This window comes from Octopus sinensis, linkage group LG3 (assembly GCF_006345805.1).
Source record: "Octopus sinensis linkage group LG3, ASM634580v1, whole genome shotgun sequence".
NCBI classification, from domain to species: domain Eukaryota; kingdom Metazoa; phylum Mollusca; class Cephalopoda; order Octopoda; family Octopodidae; genus Octopus; species Octopus sinensis.
The window spans coordinates 52,397,488-52,422,135 of NC_042999.1; the positions used below are offsets into that span (position 1 = coordinate 52,397,488).

A 24,648-nucleotide genomic window follows, 5' to 3' on the forward strand; every position below is an offset into this window, starting at 1 on the left:
AATATATGTTAATATAGTTAATATATATTAGTTAATAATATATGATTAATATTTTTGTATTGTAATTGTTAAATTGATGTTATAGTCTTAAAATAATTTTAAGAACAACAATACAACATTTAGTGGTGAGATGGATGACTCAATACAAGGGGTAAAATCAATTGCGTACTGAATGAAGCTTCTTCTGGCGGTTGATACCCCTAGCTTGGTTGTCGAAGCCTGAAGCGAAACATAAAAGCCCTGTCAGCACAGATGCTACATTATATTTTAGTTTCGTCTTATTTTCAAGAGATGGATCATGCTCTCTATAATATCACCCCATCCCGCACCTAAAATCACTCAGACTAAGCAACGGAAAAACAAGTGACCCTTATTGAATGAACTTTAAATTTTGGGGTTACCCTATATCAGTGGAAAATATCGAATTGACAGGGAATATGTGATCAGTCAACGGCAGGTTGCATCACTGCGTGTAACAGGTAAATTATAATAAACAGATGTTAAAAATTATAAACCATGGACTCTTCGGCAAGAGAGCCTCATATTCTTATTCACTAAACATTTTCCCGCAACACACACACTTTTTGAACGATTGAGAAAATTGCAACATTACTGATTATTAATTTCTAACATAGACGCAAGACTAACTTTCGGAATGGAACACGAACTCTGTTGTTAATTGTCCTTTCATTTAGCGACCCTCGGAGATATGATAAACAACGTTGACTGCGGAGAGACTTGAATTCATATATTTGAGGCAATAAGATTTCTTTAGTGAAATGGGAACTTCATATAAACACATAAAGCTCCTATACATGTAATAACTTTGATAACTTTCGGCTACAGGTGAAGTCTTTTAGTCATATATGGGATACCATGGCCCACTCTAACAAAGAGTTATCATTGCTGGAGACATATCTGGGTGTAGGGGGTTGGCCCGGGATTTTTTGAGAACTTTGTCCAGAGAACTTTTGAATTTTATGGGAACCGTTTCCATTTTGACGTAATTTGGCATGGTATTAAGGAGAGACGGACCGGTTGAGGTAAAGTAGTTGTGTAGTAATGTTGCTATGTTTTAAGTTCGATTTTTGTAGCAGGCAGTTAGCACGGGGGCCAAGTCTTAGGTAGATTTTAAAATTGATGCCAACATCATTTGTGCAATATTGATGGAATATTTTCCACATCACATAAATGATGTAGCGTTCCCAGCGGCGTTGGAGAGAGTAAAGAATGAGTTTTTTTTTTAGACGACCCCAATAGTCAATGCCTGTCATGCCGACTATCTTTCTTGTTATTGACCTCTGGAACGTTTCGACTTTTATAATGAATTGCTTCGTGTGAGTAGGCTACAGTGGGCAACAGTATTCAAGGTGGGGCTGGGAAAAAGTAGAGTAGAGAAGGGTAGTGGTGTGAGTATCTTTAGACCGGAAAGTTCTCAGAATTCAGGAGTACATCTTGCGGTTTACACATTTTTAATAATTCAGTTGTATTTAAATCAGATTCTCAAAGAAACATCAGATTTGGAAAGTGTATGTTGTTAAAATTTGAACTTTCATGTCATAGCTAATGCGGCAACCATCGGTGATATCATTAATTGAGCAAAAATTGAACTCGTAAAAGCAGTCTGAATAATTAAACACACAAAAGTGATGTAATTGGTTGAAAATGCTGAAGTAAAGTTAAGAGGTGTGCATGGAAAGAGTTCTTCAGACAAGTATGACAATAGAAGAGAATAGGTAGAACAGTAGAAAAGTTACTGTAATTAGTGTATTATAAAAGATTATAACGAGTTACGTAGAATGGCTAGTGGGTAGATATATACAAAGTTAGTGGGCGGTCACATGCACTGTTTTGTGGCTAGTTGTATAAAATAGAGTGTGAGTTTAAACAATATTTAATACATCGTTACATTTTTCAAAACTAGTCAACAACGCATTTGCTCGGTGATAATGTATTATTTCATTATATTTTAGAAGACCTCAAAAAAATGTAAGAACAACAGACCTGATATAATGATTTGGGATAGAGAAGAGAAACTGTGCACAGTTGTGGAAATTAGCTGCCCACTGGATGTTAACATAAAGCTGAAGACCAGTGAAAAAGAGATCACCTATGCTGAACTATTGAGAAATCTGCAGTTACTCTATCCAGATTAGAAGTTCAGGTTTATACCTGTAATTATTAGAGCCCGTGGATATGTAACACACTGCCTAAATACCAGTCTTGAGAAATTAGGCTTCTAAAAACCAGAAAGGAGAAAGCTAATTCGAAGACTAGAGATCTAATCTATCACTGGAACTGTAAAAATATGTATAACTTTCCCGAATTTTATCATTTAAATATATACGAACATGTCTAGATATTCAGCTATATGCATGACAAAACATACAAATCTGCACATATATACATACATAAATACATACATACATACTTACATACATACGTATATACATACATACATACAAACATACATACATACGTATATACATACATGCATACATATTTACATACATATATACACACGAAAATACCGTTGTTGATGTTGAAATTTCAATGAAGGGACATTGGATCTTGGTTAGTAACCGGTTCTTTCTCTATTGGCAAGAAATCTTGAAATAAACTGAATAATGGCATACATACATACATACATACCTACATACATACATACCTACATACATACATACATACATACATACATACATACATACATACATACATACATACATACATACATACATAGATACATACATACATAGATACATACATACGTTCGTACATGCATACATGCAAACATATATATGTACGTATGTGTATATTCACACATATTCAAACACAAACACATACACACATATATGCAGGCATACCAATTACTAAAATATGTCATTGCAATTTCTACCATGTAACAGAGCGAATGCAGTGTATGACTTACCCAAGATATGACGTCAGTTGCGAGTGCGTTTGAGAACATTCCTCCCAGAATAGCTGCATAGGATGTTCGCGAGGGGAAGAAAGAAGCGAATCTTGGATGTTGCCAGTGACATATCTGTTGGGTGTTAACGAGCAAGTGCGATAAATGAAACTACATAAACGACTTCAGTTCAATGAGTGGTGAATAACTATATGAGATAGGTAAGAAAGCTAGGACTAGAGAGATCAAATGATGATAGTAAATGGTAAATGATGAATGGCGATAAAATGAGATGAAATAGAATACAAAGAAATAAATTGATGTTAATGCCATCAATTCTGCATGCAATATATTCGCAGTTTATGTCAAAAGCCAGAACACTAAAAGACTTGTAAACTATAAAAATAATAAACTTAATTCAATATGGTACTTGTCACTATGCGACATCTCGTTTCCTACGTTGTATGGGAGTAAAGAAAGTATAAAGGAAGCTAGCGAAAATCCCAAGTTATCAATACATAGAAAAGTTGAAGTGGTGGGGTGGGTGTATAGGAGGAATAGTTAGGGAATAATTGAGGGGGACACTTTTATTTGTATCTTAAGTATGTGTTACACAACTTGTGTTTGTAATTAATCATTAGGTCACTCCGTTCTTTCCCTCCGTGCACAACTATAGGATACTATTGGTGCACATAGAACACGCGCATGTGTGCAGTTATACGAATGTATAATTTTACTGTTAAGTAATAAACCAACATAACTCCGACTGCTATGACTAAGAGATAGAAACTTTATCCCTCATATCTCCCTCTTTTCTTACCCCTCCTCTCTTCTTCTCTCCTAGCAAATCCACCTTCCTCTCTCTCCTAAATATTTTACCTCTTCTTTTTTTTTCTCATTCTTGGCCATTTCACTTCTAAAAATTCTTCTTTTCTGATTCTGTATAAATGTTTATACTTGGGTGCAACAATATATTTATTTACCGTTCACAAAGTAAAATGGGACCAGCTTAATATTCTTTTCTACAAGGCCCAAAATTTTGTGGGAGAGGGCCAGTCGATTAGATCGACCCCAGTATGAAATCGGTACTTAATTTATTAACACCGAAAGGAGGAAAAGCAAAGTCGACCTCGGCGGAAGGCACCAGCTTAATATTCCCAACAATCTTCTCCTCAATCAACATCAACCTAAAGTCTCCCTTCTTCCCTGTCTCCTTTTCTTTAGACAATTGCCAAGTCCTGTAATTTTAACCATTTCCTTTTTTACCATTTAGTTTCTTCGTACATACGTTTTTCTATTTTATATTTTTGTTCCTTTCTTCCGTCTTCACCACTCATTTTAAATTATGCCTTCGGCGAGTTAACTTAGGATTTCCGAACAACAATGTAACCCTTCATTTAACTAAGGTATCTTCGGCTTGATGAGTAGCTAGCGGAGTGCCCCTCGTTGACTAATTATTACTTCCTAGGGTCTGCTAACGAGAAAACATAGGTAGCTTGATATATATATATATATATATATTATTCGTTTCAGTCATTTCACTAGGGTCATGCTGGAGCATGACGAACAAATTGACCCCAGGATCTATTCTTTTTAAGCCTAGTACTTGTTCTCTCGGTCTCTTCTGCCGAACTGCTAAGTTATGGCGGACGTAAACACACCAACATCAGTTGTCAAGCGATGGTATGGGACAAATGCAGACACACAAACAGATATATGTGTGTATATATATATATATGTGCGTGTATGTGTGTGTGTGTGTGTGTGTGTGCGCGTGTATGTATGTAAATCACACAAGGATGTGGACAACTGTATAATGAATGCAGAGAACAAGTACTAGGCTTAAAAAGAATAGATCCTGGGGTCAATTTGTTCGTCATGCTCCAGCATGGCCCCAGTGAAATGACTGAAACGAATAATATATATATATATATATATATATATATCAAGCTACCTATGTTTTCTCGTTAGCAGACCCTCGGACGTAATAATTAGTCAACGAGAGGCACTCCGCTAGCTACTCATCAGGCTGAAGATACCTTAGTTAAATGAAGGGTTACATTGTTGAGAGGAGGAGCGAATATTTCAAGAACATTCGCTCCTCCTCTCAACGGCAACCAGGCCATTTGTCAACCGTATCTTTCTCTTGGTCAATGGTATGACTGTCTGTTAAAGAGTTCACGTTTGAGTTAAGGACTTCAAAATCATCGAATTCCAGGCGAGAACACATCAAAATTTGCTTGATGAGGTTTCGATCCCACGCTTTAGTGTCGCCAATAACATTAACAAGTATCACTGAGTAAGGCTGCAAAATTCTTAAGTGTACTCTCTATAAGAGTAGTAGAGAACTTTTTCAAGAGCAGCTCAATTCACCTTTCATTAAAACTGAAATATTGAAATGCAAAAGCTCAAGAAATCCAGCTGTTGCAGGTGGTTAAGACATTACCAACTTCTATGGTAAAGTGATAGCTTTCAATGACCACCGCCCCATGGCACAAATCAAAGACATTAAACGACACTTCCCTTCTAGAAGATAGCAGGAATGGAGTTCTGGTAAAACCTCTTTAAACTATTCTTAAAATATTCTAAACAGTATTCCCATCATAGTGTATCCGTGGTAGGAATTCTGGGTTCGGTTAAATTTCATCTGAGATATTGAAGGAGAATAGGTTTTCTCTGAATAATATTGTCTTGCAGTACATCTGCAAAAATAAGAGATACACGTGTTTGCTTCAACAGTAACGGCATAACTTCCCTATCTGTTGTTAAGAAGATGTTAGTCAAACTATGCTCAAAATTCAGATTCAATTAATACCAATGAAACAACCCACCAGGTGCAAAATGCTGCTCTCGCAGGAAAAGTCGTCAGTATGGGATTAGTTAAAATCAGTTTTGACAGAAATTCAAGGAGTAGTATCAGAACCTTTCCATTTGTAGATTTATCAAGATGTTGGCATTATAAACAGGTTCTTTCTGAAACATAGTCACGGAACGTTTATTTGTCGCCCAAATTCTTTATTCTTTCTTCCAAATTCAAGAAAAGAAGGTTAATCCGAGTTAGTGTTGAAAAGAAAATATCTGAACTTTTCATGCCGAGCTAAACGACCACATAAGAGGTCAAAGAATAATTGATGATCACTTGGAAGAGCGACAATATTAACCAGTCAAAAGTGGAATATATTGCTACCGTTTGTTTATTAGGGGGCATCCCGCTTCTAGGAGTGTGGAAGATATGTGCTAGAAACAACTCGATATTACAAGGTAAAGCAAAGAAAGAGATGTTTACTTAGCGTTACATTGAACCCATCCAAAATGCATGCATCTCGCCTGCGACTGAAATTGTATATGATGGGATTATGTATATTATTATATAGAAGGCGTGCTGAAAAGTTCCTGGCTTTGCATAAAGAAAAATACAGAAGGATCAGTTAATTATGATTTTATTCGACATATTCCCCTCCAAAATTCACATACTTATTGCAGCGGTCGTTCAGGTTTTCTAAGCCCTATGAACCAAGTCGGAAATTTGGGCCCCCAACTAGGCCTTTCGCGATATCCTTAAAGCCAAGAGCTTTTGCAGCACTCCATCGTTTAAACGAAGTTTGTATAACACTACTACTACTACTTACTCCTGACATGATTACTCGTTCGATATCATCAAAAACGTCTTTCCAGGGATGTGCATATTCAGGAGCTTTATCTGTAATCATAATTCTCAAGAAGCCGGGTGCACACACAGGTAAAACCTTTCTGCTTCGAATATTATGAAAATAATCAACTATATATTTAGCTAATTCTACAGCGGCAGCCTCGAAGTCTTCAGCATTTTCCATGCCGTTTTTTCAGATGAAGACTTAAATAAATAAATAAATAAATATTAGATTTGGTTAGATTATTGCTTTATTGGCATGTCTTTTTTGCTCAAATAGTTAATTACGTAATAATACATCATTATTTAATTACGTAAGCTATTTCTATTGCATAAATATCATTATTTAGTTACGTAACAATCCGCTACTGAAGTTTCAGGCTAAATCTGTTAACCTCTATAATAAAACTGGTCTTCTTTGGATACGAAAAGATTTCGCTTGTTCACGGGGAAATGCTGACATCTTTGTTGATTACAAACAGTTATATACTTAATAAAAATGACTGGGATTTTGAGTAGAATCCTTGAACAGATTTATAAAGACAATATCGTCCGCATTGTCAAAAATTATTTTCAACATAATATTTTAGATGTATTTCATTACAAAAGGGTGTTTGTAATGTTCTGTCTGGTGCGAAGTATGCAATGGTAATAATTTTTATCTCTCGGATTATTAATTTTACGAGTTTGTGACTATATATATATATATATATATATATATATATATATATATATTACATATATATAAAGTACCTATATTTATTTCGATACTATCTATCATGAGCCTTGAATATGATTATATGAAATAAACATGATCGGTATGTTGTATTTTACATACACTTTAACACATCTTTCAGACGTGCGCAAACATTACTATATTTCTAAGAAATTTATCTCTTAATCCGGATTGTCTATTCTTCTAGCAACATTATCACATTGCTGCCAGGAGGGCAGCATTGTAACGACAATTGTTGAATTGTTGAAACATGAGTAATATTATCTTCAACAGGAATAATGTTATGATCGGTATTTTCTAAGTTAAATGACTTCACTGTTGCTGTCGATATTTGTTAGAGAAGTTTTAGCTATGACCTGATCAATCATTGTAAAGGCACAATATTTGTGGCTCTCTCGAGAAAACATCTGCCAACATATTACAATTTCTGTCCTCAGCTGAGCTTAGTGCTGCCCTCTCTCTCTCTCACTCTCTTCTCTCTCCTCTCTTCTCTCTCTCTCTCTCTCTCCAGTAAATTACGTATTTGAAACATATATATTTATCAAAATATACCCCATCATATTTTTTTGTCTGCTGCCATCGTTGTGCAAGGGGCTCAATCCCACGCTTACACCATTTGGCTACTTTTGAGGTTAAAAACTCCCTGCGCCCGTTTTCAACTTCATCTACACTGCCGAACCTCCGTCCGTGCGGAAATTGAGCTCCGGGAATGATGGTAATCTGATAGTGCAAGGTCTGGACTGTGGTCAGCATCAGATAGCACTAATAGCCTTACAAGTTCTTCAAATTTGTGCTTGGTCAAATTGGCAGTGCGTGCTGCGACAGTCATACTGTAAAAGTGCGTGTCTTCGACTGGCCATTTCCTGCTAGCGGGCTTTCAGAGTATCATACACTCACTGCAGTTACTGAGCATAAAGGTTAGCGTTCACAGCATGCCCCTTTGGGACATACTCAAAGTGCAATACCCACTCGAATTCCACCAAACACAGAACAAGACCTTCTGTTCAAAGCGCCTTTGTTTGACAACAGGTTCTGAAGCCTGGTCGGAACAAAGTCACTGATTTCTCTTGTTAGGATTACAGAAGTTGATTCATTTTTCATCTTATGTTACAATTCAAAACCAAGAACCGGTATATCGAGGGTTTGCCAGAAGCTGTTAGCAAGATCCATTTTTCATCTTCTGTTACAATTCAAAACCAAAAACCGGTATATCGAGGGTTTGCCAGAAGCTGTTAGCAAGATCCATTTTTCATCTGCTGTTACAATTCAAAACCAAAAACCGGTATATCGAGGGTTTACCAGAAGCTGTTAGCAAGATCCATTTTTCATCTTCTGTTACAATTCAAAACCAAGAACCGGTATTTCGAGGGTTTGCCAGAAGCTGTTAGCAAATGTTCACGCATCATTGAGACTGGTCATTCGTCAGTTGATAAGGAGCTTCTTGACACCATCTGTTCGCAAGGCCGTATCCGCTGGTGGAGCTTTGTAAATGATCAGGTCCTGCTTACAATGTACGAATGCTTGTTCTTGGATGCTGTTCAACCATTTCAAGCAAGGACTCATCTTCTGCAAAAAAGATGACTTTTTAAAGTTTATCTTCGAGGCTGATGTCACCTTCCCTGAAAACTCTGAAACTCTTGAAACTGTTGACAGTTCCTGGATCTTCCACGTCATTACTTTCTTTTATTGCTTGCCCTTGCACAAAGTCCGCTTTTCCACAGGAAGCGTAAAATGGCTCTAATTGCAAATGTTTCCACCACTGATTATCAGAGCTGTAAAAAAAAAAACAAATAACAATTAACGTTTGTATGTTATTTAGTGAATCAAAGAATAAACAATTCAGCAACGAATGAACAAGTTGTATCGCATTAATGATTTATCATGGAGATACCAGCTGCCACAAATCGTAGAAAATTCCAAAAAAGACTTTTGAGTCAACCTAGCACAAACACACACACTTACACGCACACATACATACATATGCGCGCGCACACACACACACACACACACACACACACACACACACACACACACACACGAGGTTGTGTGAAAACGTTCCATGATTAGGTTTAATAAAAAGTAACTTATCTAGGTTTTATCATCATCTTCTTCGAAATAGTCACCTTGCGTAGCAATAGACTGGTCCCAGCGCTCCCGTCACATTTATATTCAGGCCTGGCAGTCATTTTCCGTAAGCGGGTCGAGAACCTTCTGCGATTCGCTCTAGATCTCGACAACGGTGTTAAAGCGGTGACTTTTGAGCAATATTTTCATCTTAGGGAAGAGATGGAAGTCGCAGATGCTAAATCTGGCGAATAGAGCAGGTGCAGAAGCAATACCATGTTGCTTTTGGCGAGAAACTCACGAGTGGTGAGAGCTCGGTGACAGAGTGCCTTGTTGGCGTGAAGAATCAGTCACTTTCGCCGAATGTCATCTCTCAAATACTTCAAAATGTCGCAGATTGACGGTTTGGCCCCGGGGGACCGAATTCTCGAGGCACCATATGGCGGATGTCGAAATAAAGATATGCATGCTCTTGAATGAGATGCGGCTCTGTCATTGCATTCGTCGGTCGTGGAAATGAAGGCCTCTTCCATTGTGGTGATGCTGCTTCGTTTCACAATCGCACCCGTAGACCAAACTCTCGTCACCAGTGATGACCATCGACATGAGGGAGAGCTTATCAACAGCACACTGACGCAGATCTCGACAGACTTTGACGCGATGTTCTTTCTGCTCAATGTTCAGTAGGTGGGGGACAATCTTGGCAGGGACACGCCGCATGTTTAATTCAGACGTTAGGATTGCCTGCATAGACCCACACTACGGTCTAACAAAATCAGCATTGTCGTTGATTGTCATACGACGATCCTCATGCATTTTAGCTAATGAATTTTCTCCGCATTTCCTGGTTAAATGCTCGTAGCATGTCTTTCAGATCACTCAAATTCTTCCAAGCTTGTTATTTCGCATCTGAAGCGCCCGTGCCTCTCAAAACATGGCGTATGACCCACTGACTCGTCGTCGTCCGCTTGCCGAAGCATACTTAATGTCAGTATACCAGACTTCCCAAGTTTAACGCAAAATTTCACTTTGGCTCTTTGTTCCAATTTCCTATCCATGACAAACTCGCAGACTACAACATACACGTAATCACAAACATACAAATTTGAAAACTTGCGAAGTAAACACAGCGGTGTTACTCGGCACACGTCCTTATGAGGATCACTGCTAGCTCTCACTGCGCACGCAACTGTGTGTTGCCATCTGTTGGCGCGCTAAGGAACTAGTCCCGGTGTATTTTGACACTATTTCATACACACACACACACTATATAATATAATATATATATGCATGCATATATACGTACATGTATGTATATATGTATGTATGTATATATATATATATATATATATATATATATATATATATATATATATATACATATCTATATATATGCATAGATATTTGTATGTATACATTTATACATACATACATACATACATATATCCTCATTTGTGCGGTCACACCTCGAATACTGCTGTCCCCTGTGGTCTCCGCATACAAAAGAAAAACATCTCGAAAACTGAATCGCCCCAGAGGGTGAGTATTCACTAAACGAATTAAGAGCATGACTGCTCTCGATTACTGGGACCACCTTAAAGCATTGAAACTCTATCTCCAGTGCCGCCGCGAGCAGTACATCATTTGCGCAATGTAGAGAATATGCCGCCAGCATTGCCCAAACGACCTGAACATTAGCTTCACAGTTCATCCAAGGCTGGGACCACGGGCCATACGTCCCCTGCCCAATGCAGGATTACAATACATAAATGCACTGCAACACAATTTCTTTTCCTCAACAGGCCCTTCCCTATTTAACATTGTCCTCAAACAGATCAAAGAGGAAAAGGATCCCATCACCTTTAAACGGAATCTGGACTAATTTCTTTAAGGAATACCAGATAAGCCACCTATACCTGGATTCAACTCAGTCAACAAGAACTCCCTACTCGTGTGGACCATGATGCCACAAAGCTTGACTTGAAACTGATTTAGATAATCCTATTAGGTGGTGCTATTAAGTTAGACATGGCCTGGACCAATCTTTGGTCGAAACATATCTAAGATTATATAAGTTTTCACACACACACACACACACACACACACACACACACACACACACACACACATATTAACGGATAGATAAGTAGATAGATAGATAGATAGAAACATAGATATAGATATGTAGATATGTTTGTTTATAAGTATGTCTACATATATTCGCGTATACGTTTGTGCGTTGGTGTGTATGTGTATATATATATTATATATATATATATATAAATTACTTTACTCTGCAATGTATTGAGTACCTTATTTACTGTGGTTAACCCCGACTCAACCCGGGACCTACATATATATATATATATATATATATATATATATATATATATATATATATATATATTTATGTATACATACAAACATACAAACATACACACATACACACAAATACATATGTGTGTGTATGTATATGTATATACCCCCCATACACACACAGACAGGTATATGTATGTATGCATAAATTGTTTGAAGTGGTGAACACGTTTTATATGTATTGAGGGAAAGAAGGCAGTTACGATTTACATTATCTATTTCTATGCATAATTCAAGATGTTTATTGCTCTTTCCTTGGCAGCAGTGAGCAATAAACACTTGAAATATAGATATAAACAATCCAAATGCTGACTACCTCCTTTTTCTAAATACAACCTGAAGGTTAAGGTGTTATACTCACGATCAGCAGATTGTGGGTTTGATTACCAGATCAGGCGGCGTGTTGTCTACTTCATTATTGCTCCTGTGCATTCAACTATGACTGGGTGACCCTGCGATGGACCAGCCTTCCGGTCAAGGGGCATGTTGGCATGCTTGCTTAGCCATCAGGATGGTATGGTTTGAAAACTAAAACTGCGCAAAGCGCATTGTGATCAGCAATGTGTAACAACATTCGATATATATCACAGACTCACATGATATATATGTATATACATGTATACATACACACATACATGTGTGCGTATATAATATTTGTACGTCTGTAATAAAACCGCTAAGTTACGGGGACGTAAAGGCACGAGCATCGCTTGTCAAGCGATGCTGGAGATACACACACACACAACACACACAAAAAACACAGACACACATACACACACACACACACACACACACACACATATATATATATATATATACGACGGGTTTCTTCCAGTTTCCATCTACCAAATGCTCTCACAAGGCTTTGGTCGGCCCGAGGCTATAGTAGAAGACACTTGCCCGAGGTGCCACGCAGTGGGTCAGAACCCGAAACCATGTGGTTGGTAAGCAAGCTACTTACCATACAGCCACTCCTGTGCTTATATATATATATATAATTTAAAATACACATTAAGTACAAGACATCACAAGTGAGTGAAATACGTAAACACACAGAGATATGAACTGAACAAAATACCAAAGGAACTCCTCCTCAGTTGTCGATTGCTTATTGCTACTGTTTCGAGCTTTCAATGACAAGACAAGAAAACTTCATAAGATAGCAGCATCCAGAAATTTTTAAAATATAAAATTCATGGAGTGTTAGGCCTTCGAACGAACAAACAATACCAGAGTGGACGAACAGATTAAGCAATCAGCGAAGACAGACTTTAAGGGCCGTTAGGCCAAGAGGAACTGCAATGGGTAACGCCTGGGAGAAAGTTTGAAAGGATATAGAATAAATAGAAGAGAAAAAATATCGAGAGGCGAGTGAAATGATGTCCAGCCAGTGGATATCCCATCCAAAAAGAAAGAGAGATGGGGAAAATGGCTTTTAATCACGTGTGACCAACAGGCAGAAGGGAAGGGGAACAAGAGAGGAGAGGAAGGAAAGAAACGTAGTGAGTGAAGAGAAAGGAGAAGGAAAGATAGATAGACAAGGGACAACGAAGACGTAGGGGGAGAAAAGAAATAAAGGAGATTACAGAGGGATAGAGAGAAAGAAAGAAAATAAGCAGAGAACTGAGTCGCAGAAATTATATACATATATGTAAAATCTTTTTGTTCATAAAGGTTGCGTGGCGTTCAATTATAAATAATAAAAAATACACATTAAGTACAGGACATCACAAACGAGAGAAAAATACGTAAATACACGACAGATAAGTACAGGACAAATACAAAAAAAATACACATTAAGTACAGGATACCACCGACGAGTGAAAAATACTGTTTACGTATTTTTCACTCGTCGGTGATATCCTTTACTTAATGTGTATTTTTAATTATTTATAATTGAAAGCCATGCAACCTTTGTCAACAGTATATATATATATAATTATTTATTATTATTATTATTATTATTATTATTATATTATATTATATTATATTATATTATATTATATATATATATAATTTTATTCGCATATCTAATTTTGATGTTAAAAAACATGGCATCAGTCAAAGAGATTTGGAGCGTTCTAGCTTGGGAATAAGTAACACTGAATTCGCCAGTTTGCAAATAACGTCATAGCAATTCTGTAAATCTTCAGGTTCCGAGTGATATGAGCTGACAACAAATCGAAAGGAAGAGTTTATCATCAATTTTGAAAGACAGCATATGAAGTTCATTGTTCAAATGTATTAATTTGAGTAACCTTTTGTTGTATTCATTGCTTCCCTGTTAAATAATAAATACAGCAGTAATTAGTAGACGTCGATAAATAAATTGATACTAAGTGTTAATACAAAGAAATAGTAATCATTATTTGCAGTAGGACTATGTCGTATATTTGAGTAAGCACCGACACGTAGGTAACAGGTTCAGTTACCTGTTTTCTATGGTACCATTATAAGTCACCATAATCACAACATTCTCATAGAATAAAACTCCTGTTTGTTGTAGGGTTTCTCATTTACATTGAAAGAAATGAAGCAACGTAAAGTGAAGTGTTTTTTCTCAATAACACAATGCACCATGTGGTCCGGGAATAGAAACCGTGCCCTTATGATTGTGAGTATATCATTCTATCTCTAGACATCGGGCCTACACCATCCATTTGAGAGGTTCGTAATTTCATTAAATCTATGTCTTTATTAAATGTTGCCAATACATCGAAGCAAGAAACACGAATGGCAAAGATCTAACTTCCGAGTTCTGAAAAGAAATTTTTTGTCGGAGCTTGTACTCAACTAAAGAGAAGCAAATAAATGCGTTTAATTTTAGAAACTATATCAGAACCTAAAATTATATAAATCGTGGGGCTACTGACAAGGATCACCAGCAGCAACTGTAGTGGAGGCGCAATGGCCCAGTGGTTAGGCCAGTGGTAGAGTGGTAGGCCAGTGGTAGAGTGGTAGGCCAGTGGTAGAGTGGCTGCAGCAGGAAGCAGCAAGACAATCTTGGGAGGAGGTATCCAGGTCCAGCCCTGAAACTAAGAGCTATGGGGGCCAGTGGGACTTTCTTCATCTGAATGATCGACTACCTGAGAGGCGCTGGGAGACACCCGACGGCCTTAATAAGTATTGGCAGTTGGTGATACCCAAGAAGATGAGACCTGACCTGCTGGAAGAAGCTCACAACCAAATTACAAGTGGACATCTGGGATAAAGAAAACGTTGAATCGGCTGCGGCACAGATTCTATTGAAGGGGCATGCGTCAGGACGTCCAAGAATGGTGTCGATCTTGTGATGTATGCTGCGCCAAGAAGGGACCGAGGAAGTGTGGGTGTGCCTCTCTGCAGTTATAACAGGTGGGTGTGCCCATGGAAAGGGTAGCCGTGGATATTGCTGGACCGTTGCCACTCACGGAAAGAGGAAATAGGTACATATGTGTGACCATGGACTACTTCACAAAGTGGCCTATGCCATCCGTGAACAGGAAGCCACATATGTTGCGCAAGTGTTAGTAAATCAGTTCTTCTGTCGGTTCGGGGTGCCCCAGAAGTTGCATTCCGATCAAGGTAGGAACTTTGTATCAGCTGTGTTCCAGGAGTGCTGTAAGCTGTTGGGATTAAGAAGACCAGAACAACCCCAATGAGACCACAGTCGGACGAGATGGTAGAAAGGTTTAACTGGACACTAGAACAAGAACTAGCCAAATATTGTATAGAAGGACAGATGGAATGGGATTTGAAGTTACCTTCGTTATTGCTCGCTTATCGTTCGGCTGCAATGTTGGTCTCCCGGTTGATCTGTTGATGGGAAGACTACCAGGGGAGGAGAGAAACCGCCAGCTATGTGAAACAGCTGCAAGAGAGGCTTTCGGGTGAAGTGATGAAGCGTCGACCTTTATTTTGCATCAACAATTTTTTGCCTAGAGATTTCATTGCCTATTTTTCCTATATTTTTAAAAACATTTTTGGCCTACATTGTTTTATTACCTATTTTTGGCCTATATTTTGTATCAACTCATTTTCGCCTATATTTTCTCAACTATATTTTGCCTTACTTCTCAACTGCATTTTGCCTATAGTTTTGTTATTTTTTGCCATTTCATAAAACAATATAGGCAAAATAACCAAATAGCAAACATATTTGATAAAAAATATAGAGCTAAAAATATAAGGAAAGAAAATATAAGTCTATAAAATATAGGCGAAAAATTCATGAAACAATATACACAAAAATAGTTGATAAAAATGTAGGCAAATATATATTATATTGGCAAAGTCCAGTTCCTATATAGGCTAAAACCATAAGCAAAAACTATATGCTAAAAGCTATTGGCAACACTATCGGCAAAAATCTATAAGTAAGAAAGTGTTCACACTTGAAAAAATATACAGGCAAAAATATAGGCTGAAAACTATAAGGAAGAAAAGTTCACTTTTAATAATATGAATAACTATAGATAAGTACAGGGGTAAGTGTTTTTCGTCCTTGTGCCTATAGTTGTGAGTAAAAATTATTTTCCAGTTCTTGTGCCTATGTTTATGAGGATAAGTGCTTGTTTTAGTCAATGAGGTTATAATTGTGAAGATAAGTGTTTTTTTATTTGTTTTTGAGGATAAGTGTATTTTAGTCCTTGTGCCTATACTTGTTAGATTACCTGTTTTTAGCCCTTGTGCCTATAGTTGTGAGCATAAGTGTTTTTCAGTTTTTCAGTTTTTCATGAACTATTTTATATATATATATATATATTGTTTTATGAAATGGCAGAAAATGTAGTTGAGAAGTAGGCAAACAATAGTTGAGAAAATATGTGGGCAAAATATAGTTGAAAAAAATACAGGCGAAAAAGAGTAGATAAATATATAGGCAAACAATAGTTGAGAAAAGATGTAGGCAAAATATAGGCGAAAATCAGTAAATAAAAAATATAGGCAAAAATAGTTGATAAAACAATGTAGGCCAGAAATGTTTTAAAAAATATAGGAAAAAATAGGCAATGAAAAATCTAGGTAAAAATTGTTGATACAAAATAAAGGTCGACGCTTCATCACTTCACGCGAAAACTTCAGAACCTCTTTAACTTGGTGTACTTTTCGGCACAACTATAGGAACAAGGAGTAAAAAACACTTATCCTCATAACTATAGGCACAAGGACAAGAAACACTTATCCTCACAGCTATAGCAACAATGACGAAAAAACACTTATCCGCACAACCATAGGCACAAAGTCCTAAAAGCACTTATCCTCACAACCTTAGGCACAAGGTGTAAAAACACTTATCCGCGAAACTATAGGCTCAAAAACTGAGAATTCTTATCGTCACAACTATAGGGACAAGCACTAAAAACACTTATCCTCACAACTATAGGCACAAGGACTGCAAATCACTTATCCTCATAACTATAGGTAGAAAGACTAAAAACACTTAATTTAACAAGTATAGGCACAGCGACAACAAAACGTCTTATCCTCACAACTATTGGCAGAAGGACTAAAAAAACACTTATCCTCACGACTTTAGGCACAAGGCACAAGGACCAAAACACTTAACCTAAGAAGTATAGGCAAAAGAACTGAAAAGTACTTATCCTCACAACTATAGGCACAAGGACTAAAATCACCTTAGCTAACTAGTATAGGTACAAGGACTAAAATACACTTATCCTAACAAGTAAAGGCACAAGGACTAAAAACACGTTAACTAACAAGTATAGGCACAAAGACTAAAATACACTTATCCTCACAATTATAGGCAAAATGACTGAATACAAACTTATCCTCCCAACTATAGACACAAAGACTAAAAAATACACTTATCCACTGCTGACCTAAAGGATGCGAGGAGTCCTTTGTCTCTATGACTGACCTCCCCACCATCTACCGAATCTATTTATAGACCTGTAGAATATGATCTAATCACCAAACTGCTACCATCTTCTCTCTAAAACAATGGTGGTGGTGGTGATGGTAATAATGATAAAAATAAAAATAATAATACTATGCTGCAGCTGCTAATGCTAAATACTACTAACACTACATTAACACTACAACTACTACTATTATGATAGCACAGAAATCTGAGGCACTCTACCACTCTTACCATAACCACCACCCACACCACTGCTGCTGTTGCTACAACTACTGCTGTTACTACAAATAAAAACAATAATACCAGTGATATCAGTGATGATGATAATAATAATAATACTGAAAGGAAACTGGTGGAATCTCCTTATGGGCTAATAATGATTCATCTAGTGATGGTGTCACAATAAAAACGCTGGTAATTACGCAACCGGATAATCGCTACTTCATATGAGTGACAATGAAAAAACAAAATATTGTGAATAACGGTAGAAATGAAAATGAAGCCAATGGTGGCAGTTTTACACCCGGTAGGCTTCAATCTCTATAGCCAAGCTATAGGCAAAATTATAGGCTAAAACTATCGGCAGAACTATAGGCTAAAAGCTATACGCAAACTATAGCTTAAACTATAGGCTGCATTTACTATACGCAAGCTATAGGCTAAAACTATAGACAGAACAATAGGCTATTTTTTAGCCTACTTTTTATCAGCTATATTGTTTTATGATATAATATCAAATAAATGCCGACCAAGGAACAGCAAAGTAGTTGACATTGGGTAGGACAGTGCTTTGCCTGAAAAACATCGAAACAGGCAATACGGTAGACAATTGGAGGCCGATATCCTGTTTGCCACTTATGTGGAAATTATCGACTGAAATACTCACAGAGTCAATGTATGAACAGGAAAAAATGGAGTCCTGCCACATGAGCAGGAGGGTTGCACGCGTAAGTGCATAGGTACTAAGGATCAACTCATGATAGGCTGAAGTTATACTTAGAGATAACAAGAGAATGAAAAAGTAACTTAGCCATGTCATGGATCGACTATCGTAAGGCGTGCGATGTGATCCCACATTCTTGGATTATGGAGTGTATGAAACTGTTTGGGACTGCACCGAATGTTGAGCGATTGCTTGGAAAAAGTATGGCGAATTGGAGGACGGAGATGACAGCATACGGAAGACCATTTGTACTGTGCTTGATTCCACTAACACTGATTCTGAGGAAAGCAAAAGTTGGTCATGTATTCAAAAACCACCAGCACAAGGTCAACCATTTGTTATTCGTGGATGACCTGAAACTTTATGGTAGTGATGATGCCCAAGTCAGTTCCCTCGTTGATATGGTGTATACTTTCAGTGCTGATATCAGAATGGAATTCGGACTGAGCAAGTGTGGTGTGTTAGTACTGAAGAGAGGCAATATCAAAAGTATGGATGGGCTAACGATACTGTCGGGGGAGGTTATGAAGTAGATAGAAGAAACGGGCTATCATTACTTGGGGATTTTGGAACTGGATAAATTGATGGAGAAAGAAATGGCAGAAAAATTTAAGGTGGAGTACTTGCGTAGACTGAGACTGATCCTTAAGTCGAAATTAAATGGACGGAATAAGATCGAAGCTATCAACACCTGGGTGTTTTCACTCCTTAGATATAGAGGAGGGTAATCGCATGAACAGTAGACGAACTAAATAGCTTAGACAGAAAGACAAGGAAGTTACTAACTAGATATGGGTCACTCCACCCAAACATTGACACAGACAGACTGTATTATGTACTAAGAAAAAGAGGAGCAAGAAGACTAATTAGATGCGAATACAGCATTAGAGCAGGAGAAAACCACATATCATGGTATGTAGAAAATGCCACAGAAACGCTGTTATTAGAAGTAAGAAGGTCAGGCTTGTATAGGTTGAAATATTGTAAAGATAAATCACTATACAAGGAATTGAAAACGAATGAAACGGAAAATAAGTGGGTAAAGAAAATAATGCATGGTCAATTTCATAGGGATGTTGAAGATAAGATAGACAGAGAAAAAATATGGCTGAGGAGGACTAAAAGTGATTTAAAACCGGATTTAAAACAGAGGCTCTGAGTTGTGCTGCCCAAGAGCAAACACTAAGAACAAACTATATAAAATACAGAATCGACAACACAGCAGAAAGTGATAAGTGCAGAATCTGTGGACAAAACGGTGAAAGTGTATGGCATATTACTAGCCAATGTACATCACTAGCCCAGAAGGAATATAAGAGACGCCACGACAATATAGCCAGGTTTGTCCACTGGACACTTTGCAACAAGTATGGACTTGACAGGGCAAAAGTTTGGTACGACCACAAATCTGAAGGCATCGTCGAAAATAGAAATACAAAGATCCTATGGGATTTTTTGATTCTGTGTGACCATGAAATAGAGAATAGGAAGCCGGACATAGTATTAATTGAGAAAGAAAACAAACTATGCTGGATCATAGATATAGCATGCCCATCTGACAACAAGGTATGCGATAAGGAAGAAAGAAAAGGTGAGAGATATGACAGGTTAGCTTGGGAAGTTAAGCAATTACCAACATGGTGGAAAAAGATCAGTGCAAGTGTGAAGGTAGAATACTTCAAGAATTCTTCGACTGTTCTTGAAGCATGACCAGTAAACAAGTGTCATCTGCGGACAGCTGACACTTTCCATCATACCCAGCAAAAGAAGCTGTGAGTTTTTGACAAATAATAATAATAATAATAATAATAGTAATAATAATGATGATGGTGATGATGGTGATAGTGATGATGATGATGATGATGATGATGATGATGATGATGATGATGATGATGCCGTGAAGCACTGAAGTATGTAATTTCGAGTACCAGAATTAATGATAAAAAACGAGACTGTAAACGCATGAATGATTTACCTTTAGGCGAAAACATATGACTGTCATTAGATTGTCACCAATGAGTTCAAATTTGTCGTCTTTTTTTATCAAATGCTTAAACTTGTGGGCCAGTTTTATATCCTGAGAAGAACAAATATGAAAGGAAATGATTTAATGAGAGAAAACAATAATATTCAGAAACAAGTCCTTCATGATAGCGTCGCAGGTGTCTTTAATTGTGAATGGATTGTATGTTTCTATATGAGTGTGAAGACATTATTGGAATAACAGTTAAATAACCAGGGGAAGCATATAAACTTTTAAATAACCTCAGTGTTATATGGTAAATAAATGTTGACAATATCTATTTACATATCTGTGCATCTCTTCACTTGATTAATGCTAAGCACTTTTCTTTTAACCGACATGTTCCCTTAAACTAGCGTTTTAGTTTAGGGCAATTTTTTAAGTATGGATTAGTCGGTTCCATTGATGGCAAGCACGCAAGCATATCATGCACAAGTTTCCATTAATTTTATTCTTAGATTTTAATAATTTTACATTATTTATCCTTATTTTCCGCACTCTGAGGTCATTCAATTTTTACTGTAATTATCTGTCTGTTATGAAAATATGACCATCATTTCAGACTTTTTCTTCCCGAACTTTACTTGATTTTCTATTTCCCAACTTTGCTGTTGCTTATCAAATCCGAGTTCATACAGAGAAGCTTATAAATACAGTTCCGAGATGTTGAGATAAATTTAACTCTAGACTAGAAATTTGGAAGAGAAATGAATTTTGGCGATCAACAGCTGTCCTATTTCAGCGTATTTCATCAATTTGTCACATGAATTGTTAGTTAATATAGGATGTCATAGCAATAACAGACTTTATAAACATAGACCAGATGACTGATGTCATAATGGAGTCAGTAAAGATTTTCCCTAGAATAAGAAGCTATTAACAGAATGATTCTAGTATACAAAACAAAGCTCACGTTTCTGATGAGTTCCTGAAGTCTGTATATCCCAAAGAGTCGTAAAACAAACCAGAGTTTCAGAGATCGAAACGAACGTCCACAAGGAATTTGCCAGGACTACAATGTACAACATTTAACAAATCAATAATAAGAGATACTTTTTTTAGTATTTGGTTTCAACAAAATTACAAGAACATGCAAGCCACACGCGCGCACTCTCGTATGAACATATTATTACATGTACATAATGGACTCTCGTTGTATTCGACGCACAAAAGTCAAAGAATTGGACTTTCATTTTTACTCCAGATTTTGGCTTTTGTGCCTTCTGTGAGACGCTAAACCTGCTTGTTCTTTGCAAACCAGACGGCATCCTTTGCACACAGAACTGCATTCTTTTGAGGTATGCGCTCAACCCTTCTATCGAAATGGCTCATGATGCCACTTTGAGAGATTTTCCTCCATCTGTTACGGCCAACAGCACATTTCTCAAATTCTCGTGCTTCAATTCCAATATGCTTCGTATATTCCTCTTCAGCTTATTCTTGTATCTAAGAAGGGGTCTTCCTTATATTTCGTACTCCCATTTGAAGATGGCCATAAGTGAGAATTTTCGGTAGCCTTCCATCATTCATCCAAGCAACATGGCCAGCCCATCTTAACTGAGACAGCATCAAGAAAGCCGTTTTGCTTTGTATGTCACGTTTATGAAACAGCTGTTCATCAGACATTTTGTCTTTCCATGTGAAACCACAAATATTTCTAAGACATCATTTTGGGAAATTATTTAACTGTTTGATAGGTCTTCTATTTGGTCTCCACGATTCAGACCCATTCAGCAGTGTTGAGATTACAACTGTACAGTAAACTAAGATTATGCTTTCTAAACTCAATTCTCTCACATTGTAGACTTTTACTCGCTGCTTTCCAAAGACATCACAAGCCTTGGCGATCCTATTTACAATTTCATCATCTAAAGAAGCGCTACAATAGATATACAAATCTCCTATACATAGGTGTTACCCAGATATACGCTCATTTGTGTAACAGTACGTGTATATGCATAAATATGTGTGTACATATTCGGGTATATTTGTGTGACCATGTGTTGCAGCTGTATTCCATGATTAAATACATTATAAATAACAGTGACGCGAGTGTGTTTTAGGTAAATATTATGCCACATAACTTACAATAACAAACTGCTTCACGCATTTATATGCATATACATACAATGCACTCACAAATACACACACTTGTGTGTGTGTGTGTGTGTGTGTGTGTAGTGTTTGAAGTGGTGTACAGGTGGTGTTTGAATGTGCGTATCTACAAAAATGTGCGTATCTACAAACATATATAACAGGAGAGACAGAGAGAGAAAGAGAGAGATAGTTAGAGATAGAGAGAGGCTTTCAAAAACAATAACTGAACCAAGAATGACATCTTGAATTGTAATTAAATTTCAACAAGTCCACAACATCGATACAATATAATTGAAAAGAAACCTCTTTCTCTCTGCCCTTCCCTTTCATTTTCTTCTTCTTCCTCTTTTTCTTGTCTTTCTCATCGTTCTTCCTAAAATTGACATCTTGAAGGATCATTTAGCGCCAGCCACCTGTTAGTCAACACAGACGCTTTCCTTCACTTTCTACTCACTCCTCCACTCCTCCCTCCCTTCCTCTTTCTTCTTTCTCCTCTTCTAAACACTCAAAACAACATACGCACACACATACACACATACACGTACACATACATATTTTTAAATCCTAATGTTTAACTTAACAAGCATGTTAATATGCATATAATGAGGGAAGAGGAGGGAGAAAGGAAGAGAGGTATTCGAAAAGAAGGATCTTTTCGGTTTGAACGGCAGTTTTTTCTAGCGGTCCCATATGAAACTGTCACCCATAATTATGACCCCAGTATCGATCTATTGCATTTCAATCTGTTTTAGGGTTAGGGTTAGGGGTGGGGGAAGGGTATCTTTTGTTCTTCAGAAATGTAAATAAACCCAATCTGTCTCTTAAACGAGGGACATATTCATATGGCACAGAATGTTTTCACCTCAATAGACGTCATTGATTGGTAGAAATTGCAGAAATTGAAGAAAAAAAAACAGTAAATATCTTACAAACTATAGAACTTTCTCAATAAAGCCAAGAGAAAAACATGTTTAATAAACACATTCTACCAGTATACGAAGTTTAAAAGTGTTCAGTTACGTGGGAATTATTTAAAAAAAACTGCCGGTCAAACCGAAAAGATCCAAAAAGAATGACTGACTCAACAACGGCATCTTGAATTGCTGTTAAATTGGTAAAGTGTGGAAGAATTGGTCAGGAAGAACGAAAATATAAGGCTATAAAATATAGGCGAAAAATTCATGAAACAATATACGCAAAAATAGTTGATAAAAATGTAGACAAATATATATTATATTGGCAAAGTCCAGTTCCTAAAACAATATAGGCTAAAACCATAAGTAAAAACTATATGCTAAAAGCTATTGGCAACACTATCGGCAAAAATCTATAAGTAAGAAAGTGTTCACATTTGATAAAAAATACAGGCATAATTATAGGAAAAAAATATAGGCTAAAATCTGTAGGGAAGAAAAATTCACTTTTAATAATATGAATAACTATAGGCAAAAACTATAGGCTAAAAAACTATGGCCGCAAAAACTATAGACAAAATATAGGCTGAAACTAGAGGCAAAAATTATATGCTAAAGCTATAGACAAATTATAAACTGCCTATGGTTTCAGCCCATAGTTTTTAACTGGTATGTAATTTCAGCTTATAGTTTTAGCCTATATAATTTCAGCCTATAGTTTTTGTCGCCTGCAATTTTGCCTAAAGTTTTAGTCTATACATTTTGTCGCCTATAGTTTGCCTATAGTTTAGCATGGAGTTTTAGCGTATAGTTATCCTATAGTTATTTTAGCCTATAGTTATTTAGCCTACAGTTTTGTCTAAACTGCCAGCCTATATTTTGTCATTTTCAGCCTATAGTTCTTCCTATAGTTCGCCTATAGTTTTAGCCGGTAATGTTTGTGGCCTACATAGTTTGTCTAAAGATATGTCTATATTTTGCCTATAATAATTTCAGTCTGCCTATAGTTTTAGCCTATAGTTTTGCCTATAGATTGATTATAGTATTTACTTTTAGCCTATGGTTTCTGTCG

General features: G+C 36.9%; 1 protein-coding gene across 3 annotated transcripts in view; it reads right to left on the minus strand.

Moving 5' to 3' along the window:
* LOC115209452 (aromatic-L-amino-acid decarboxylase-like) overlaps positions 1 to 24,648 on the minus strand; it is a 96,914-nt gene that overhangs the window by 35,891 nt on the left and 36,375 nt on the right. Inside the window, exons 2-6 of one of the 3 annotated variants that reach the window (XM_036500984.1) lie at positions 22,966 to 23,075; positions 21,479 to 21,577; positions 20,518 to 20,619; positions 6,538 to 6,761; positions 2,930 to 3,043 (exon numbers count right to left, since the gene is read on the minus strand). The exons of 1 other annotated variant lie outside the window; for it this stretch is intronic. In XM_036500984.1, the coding sequence (XP_036356877.1) occupies positions 2,930 to 3,043; positions 6,538 to 6,741 (318 nt within the window). In that variant the 5' untranslated portion in view covers positions 6,742 to 6,761; positions 20,518 to 20,619; positions 21,479 to 21,577; positions 22,966 to 23,075. The remainder of the gene's footprint in view (positions 1 to 2,929; positions 3,044 to 6,537; positions 6,762 to 20,517; positions 20,620 to 21,478; positions 21,578 to 22,965; positions 23,076 to 24,648) is intronic. One more of the 3 variants, XM_036500983.1, reaches the window with a different exon arrangement.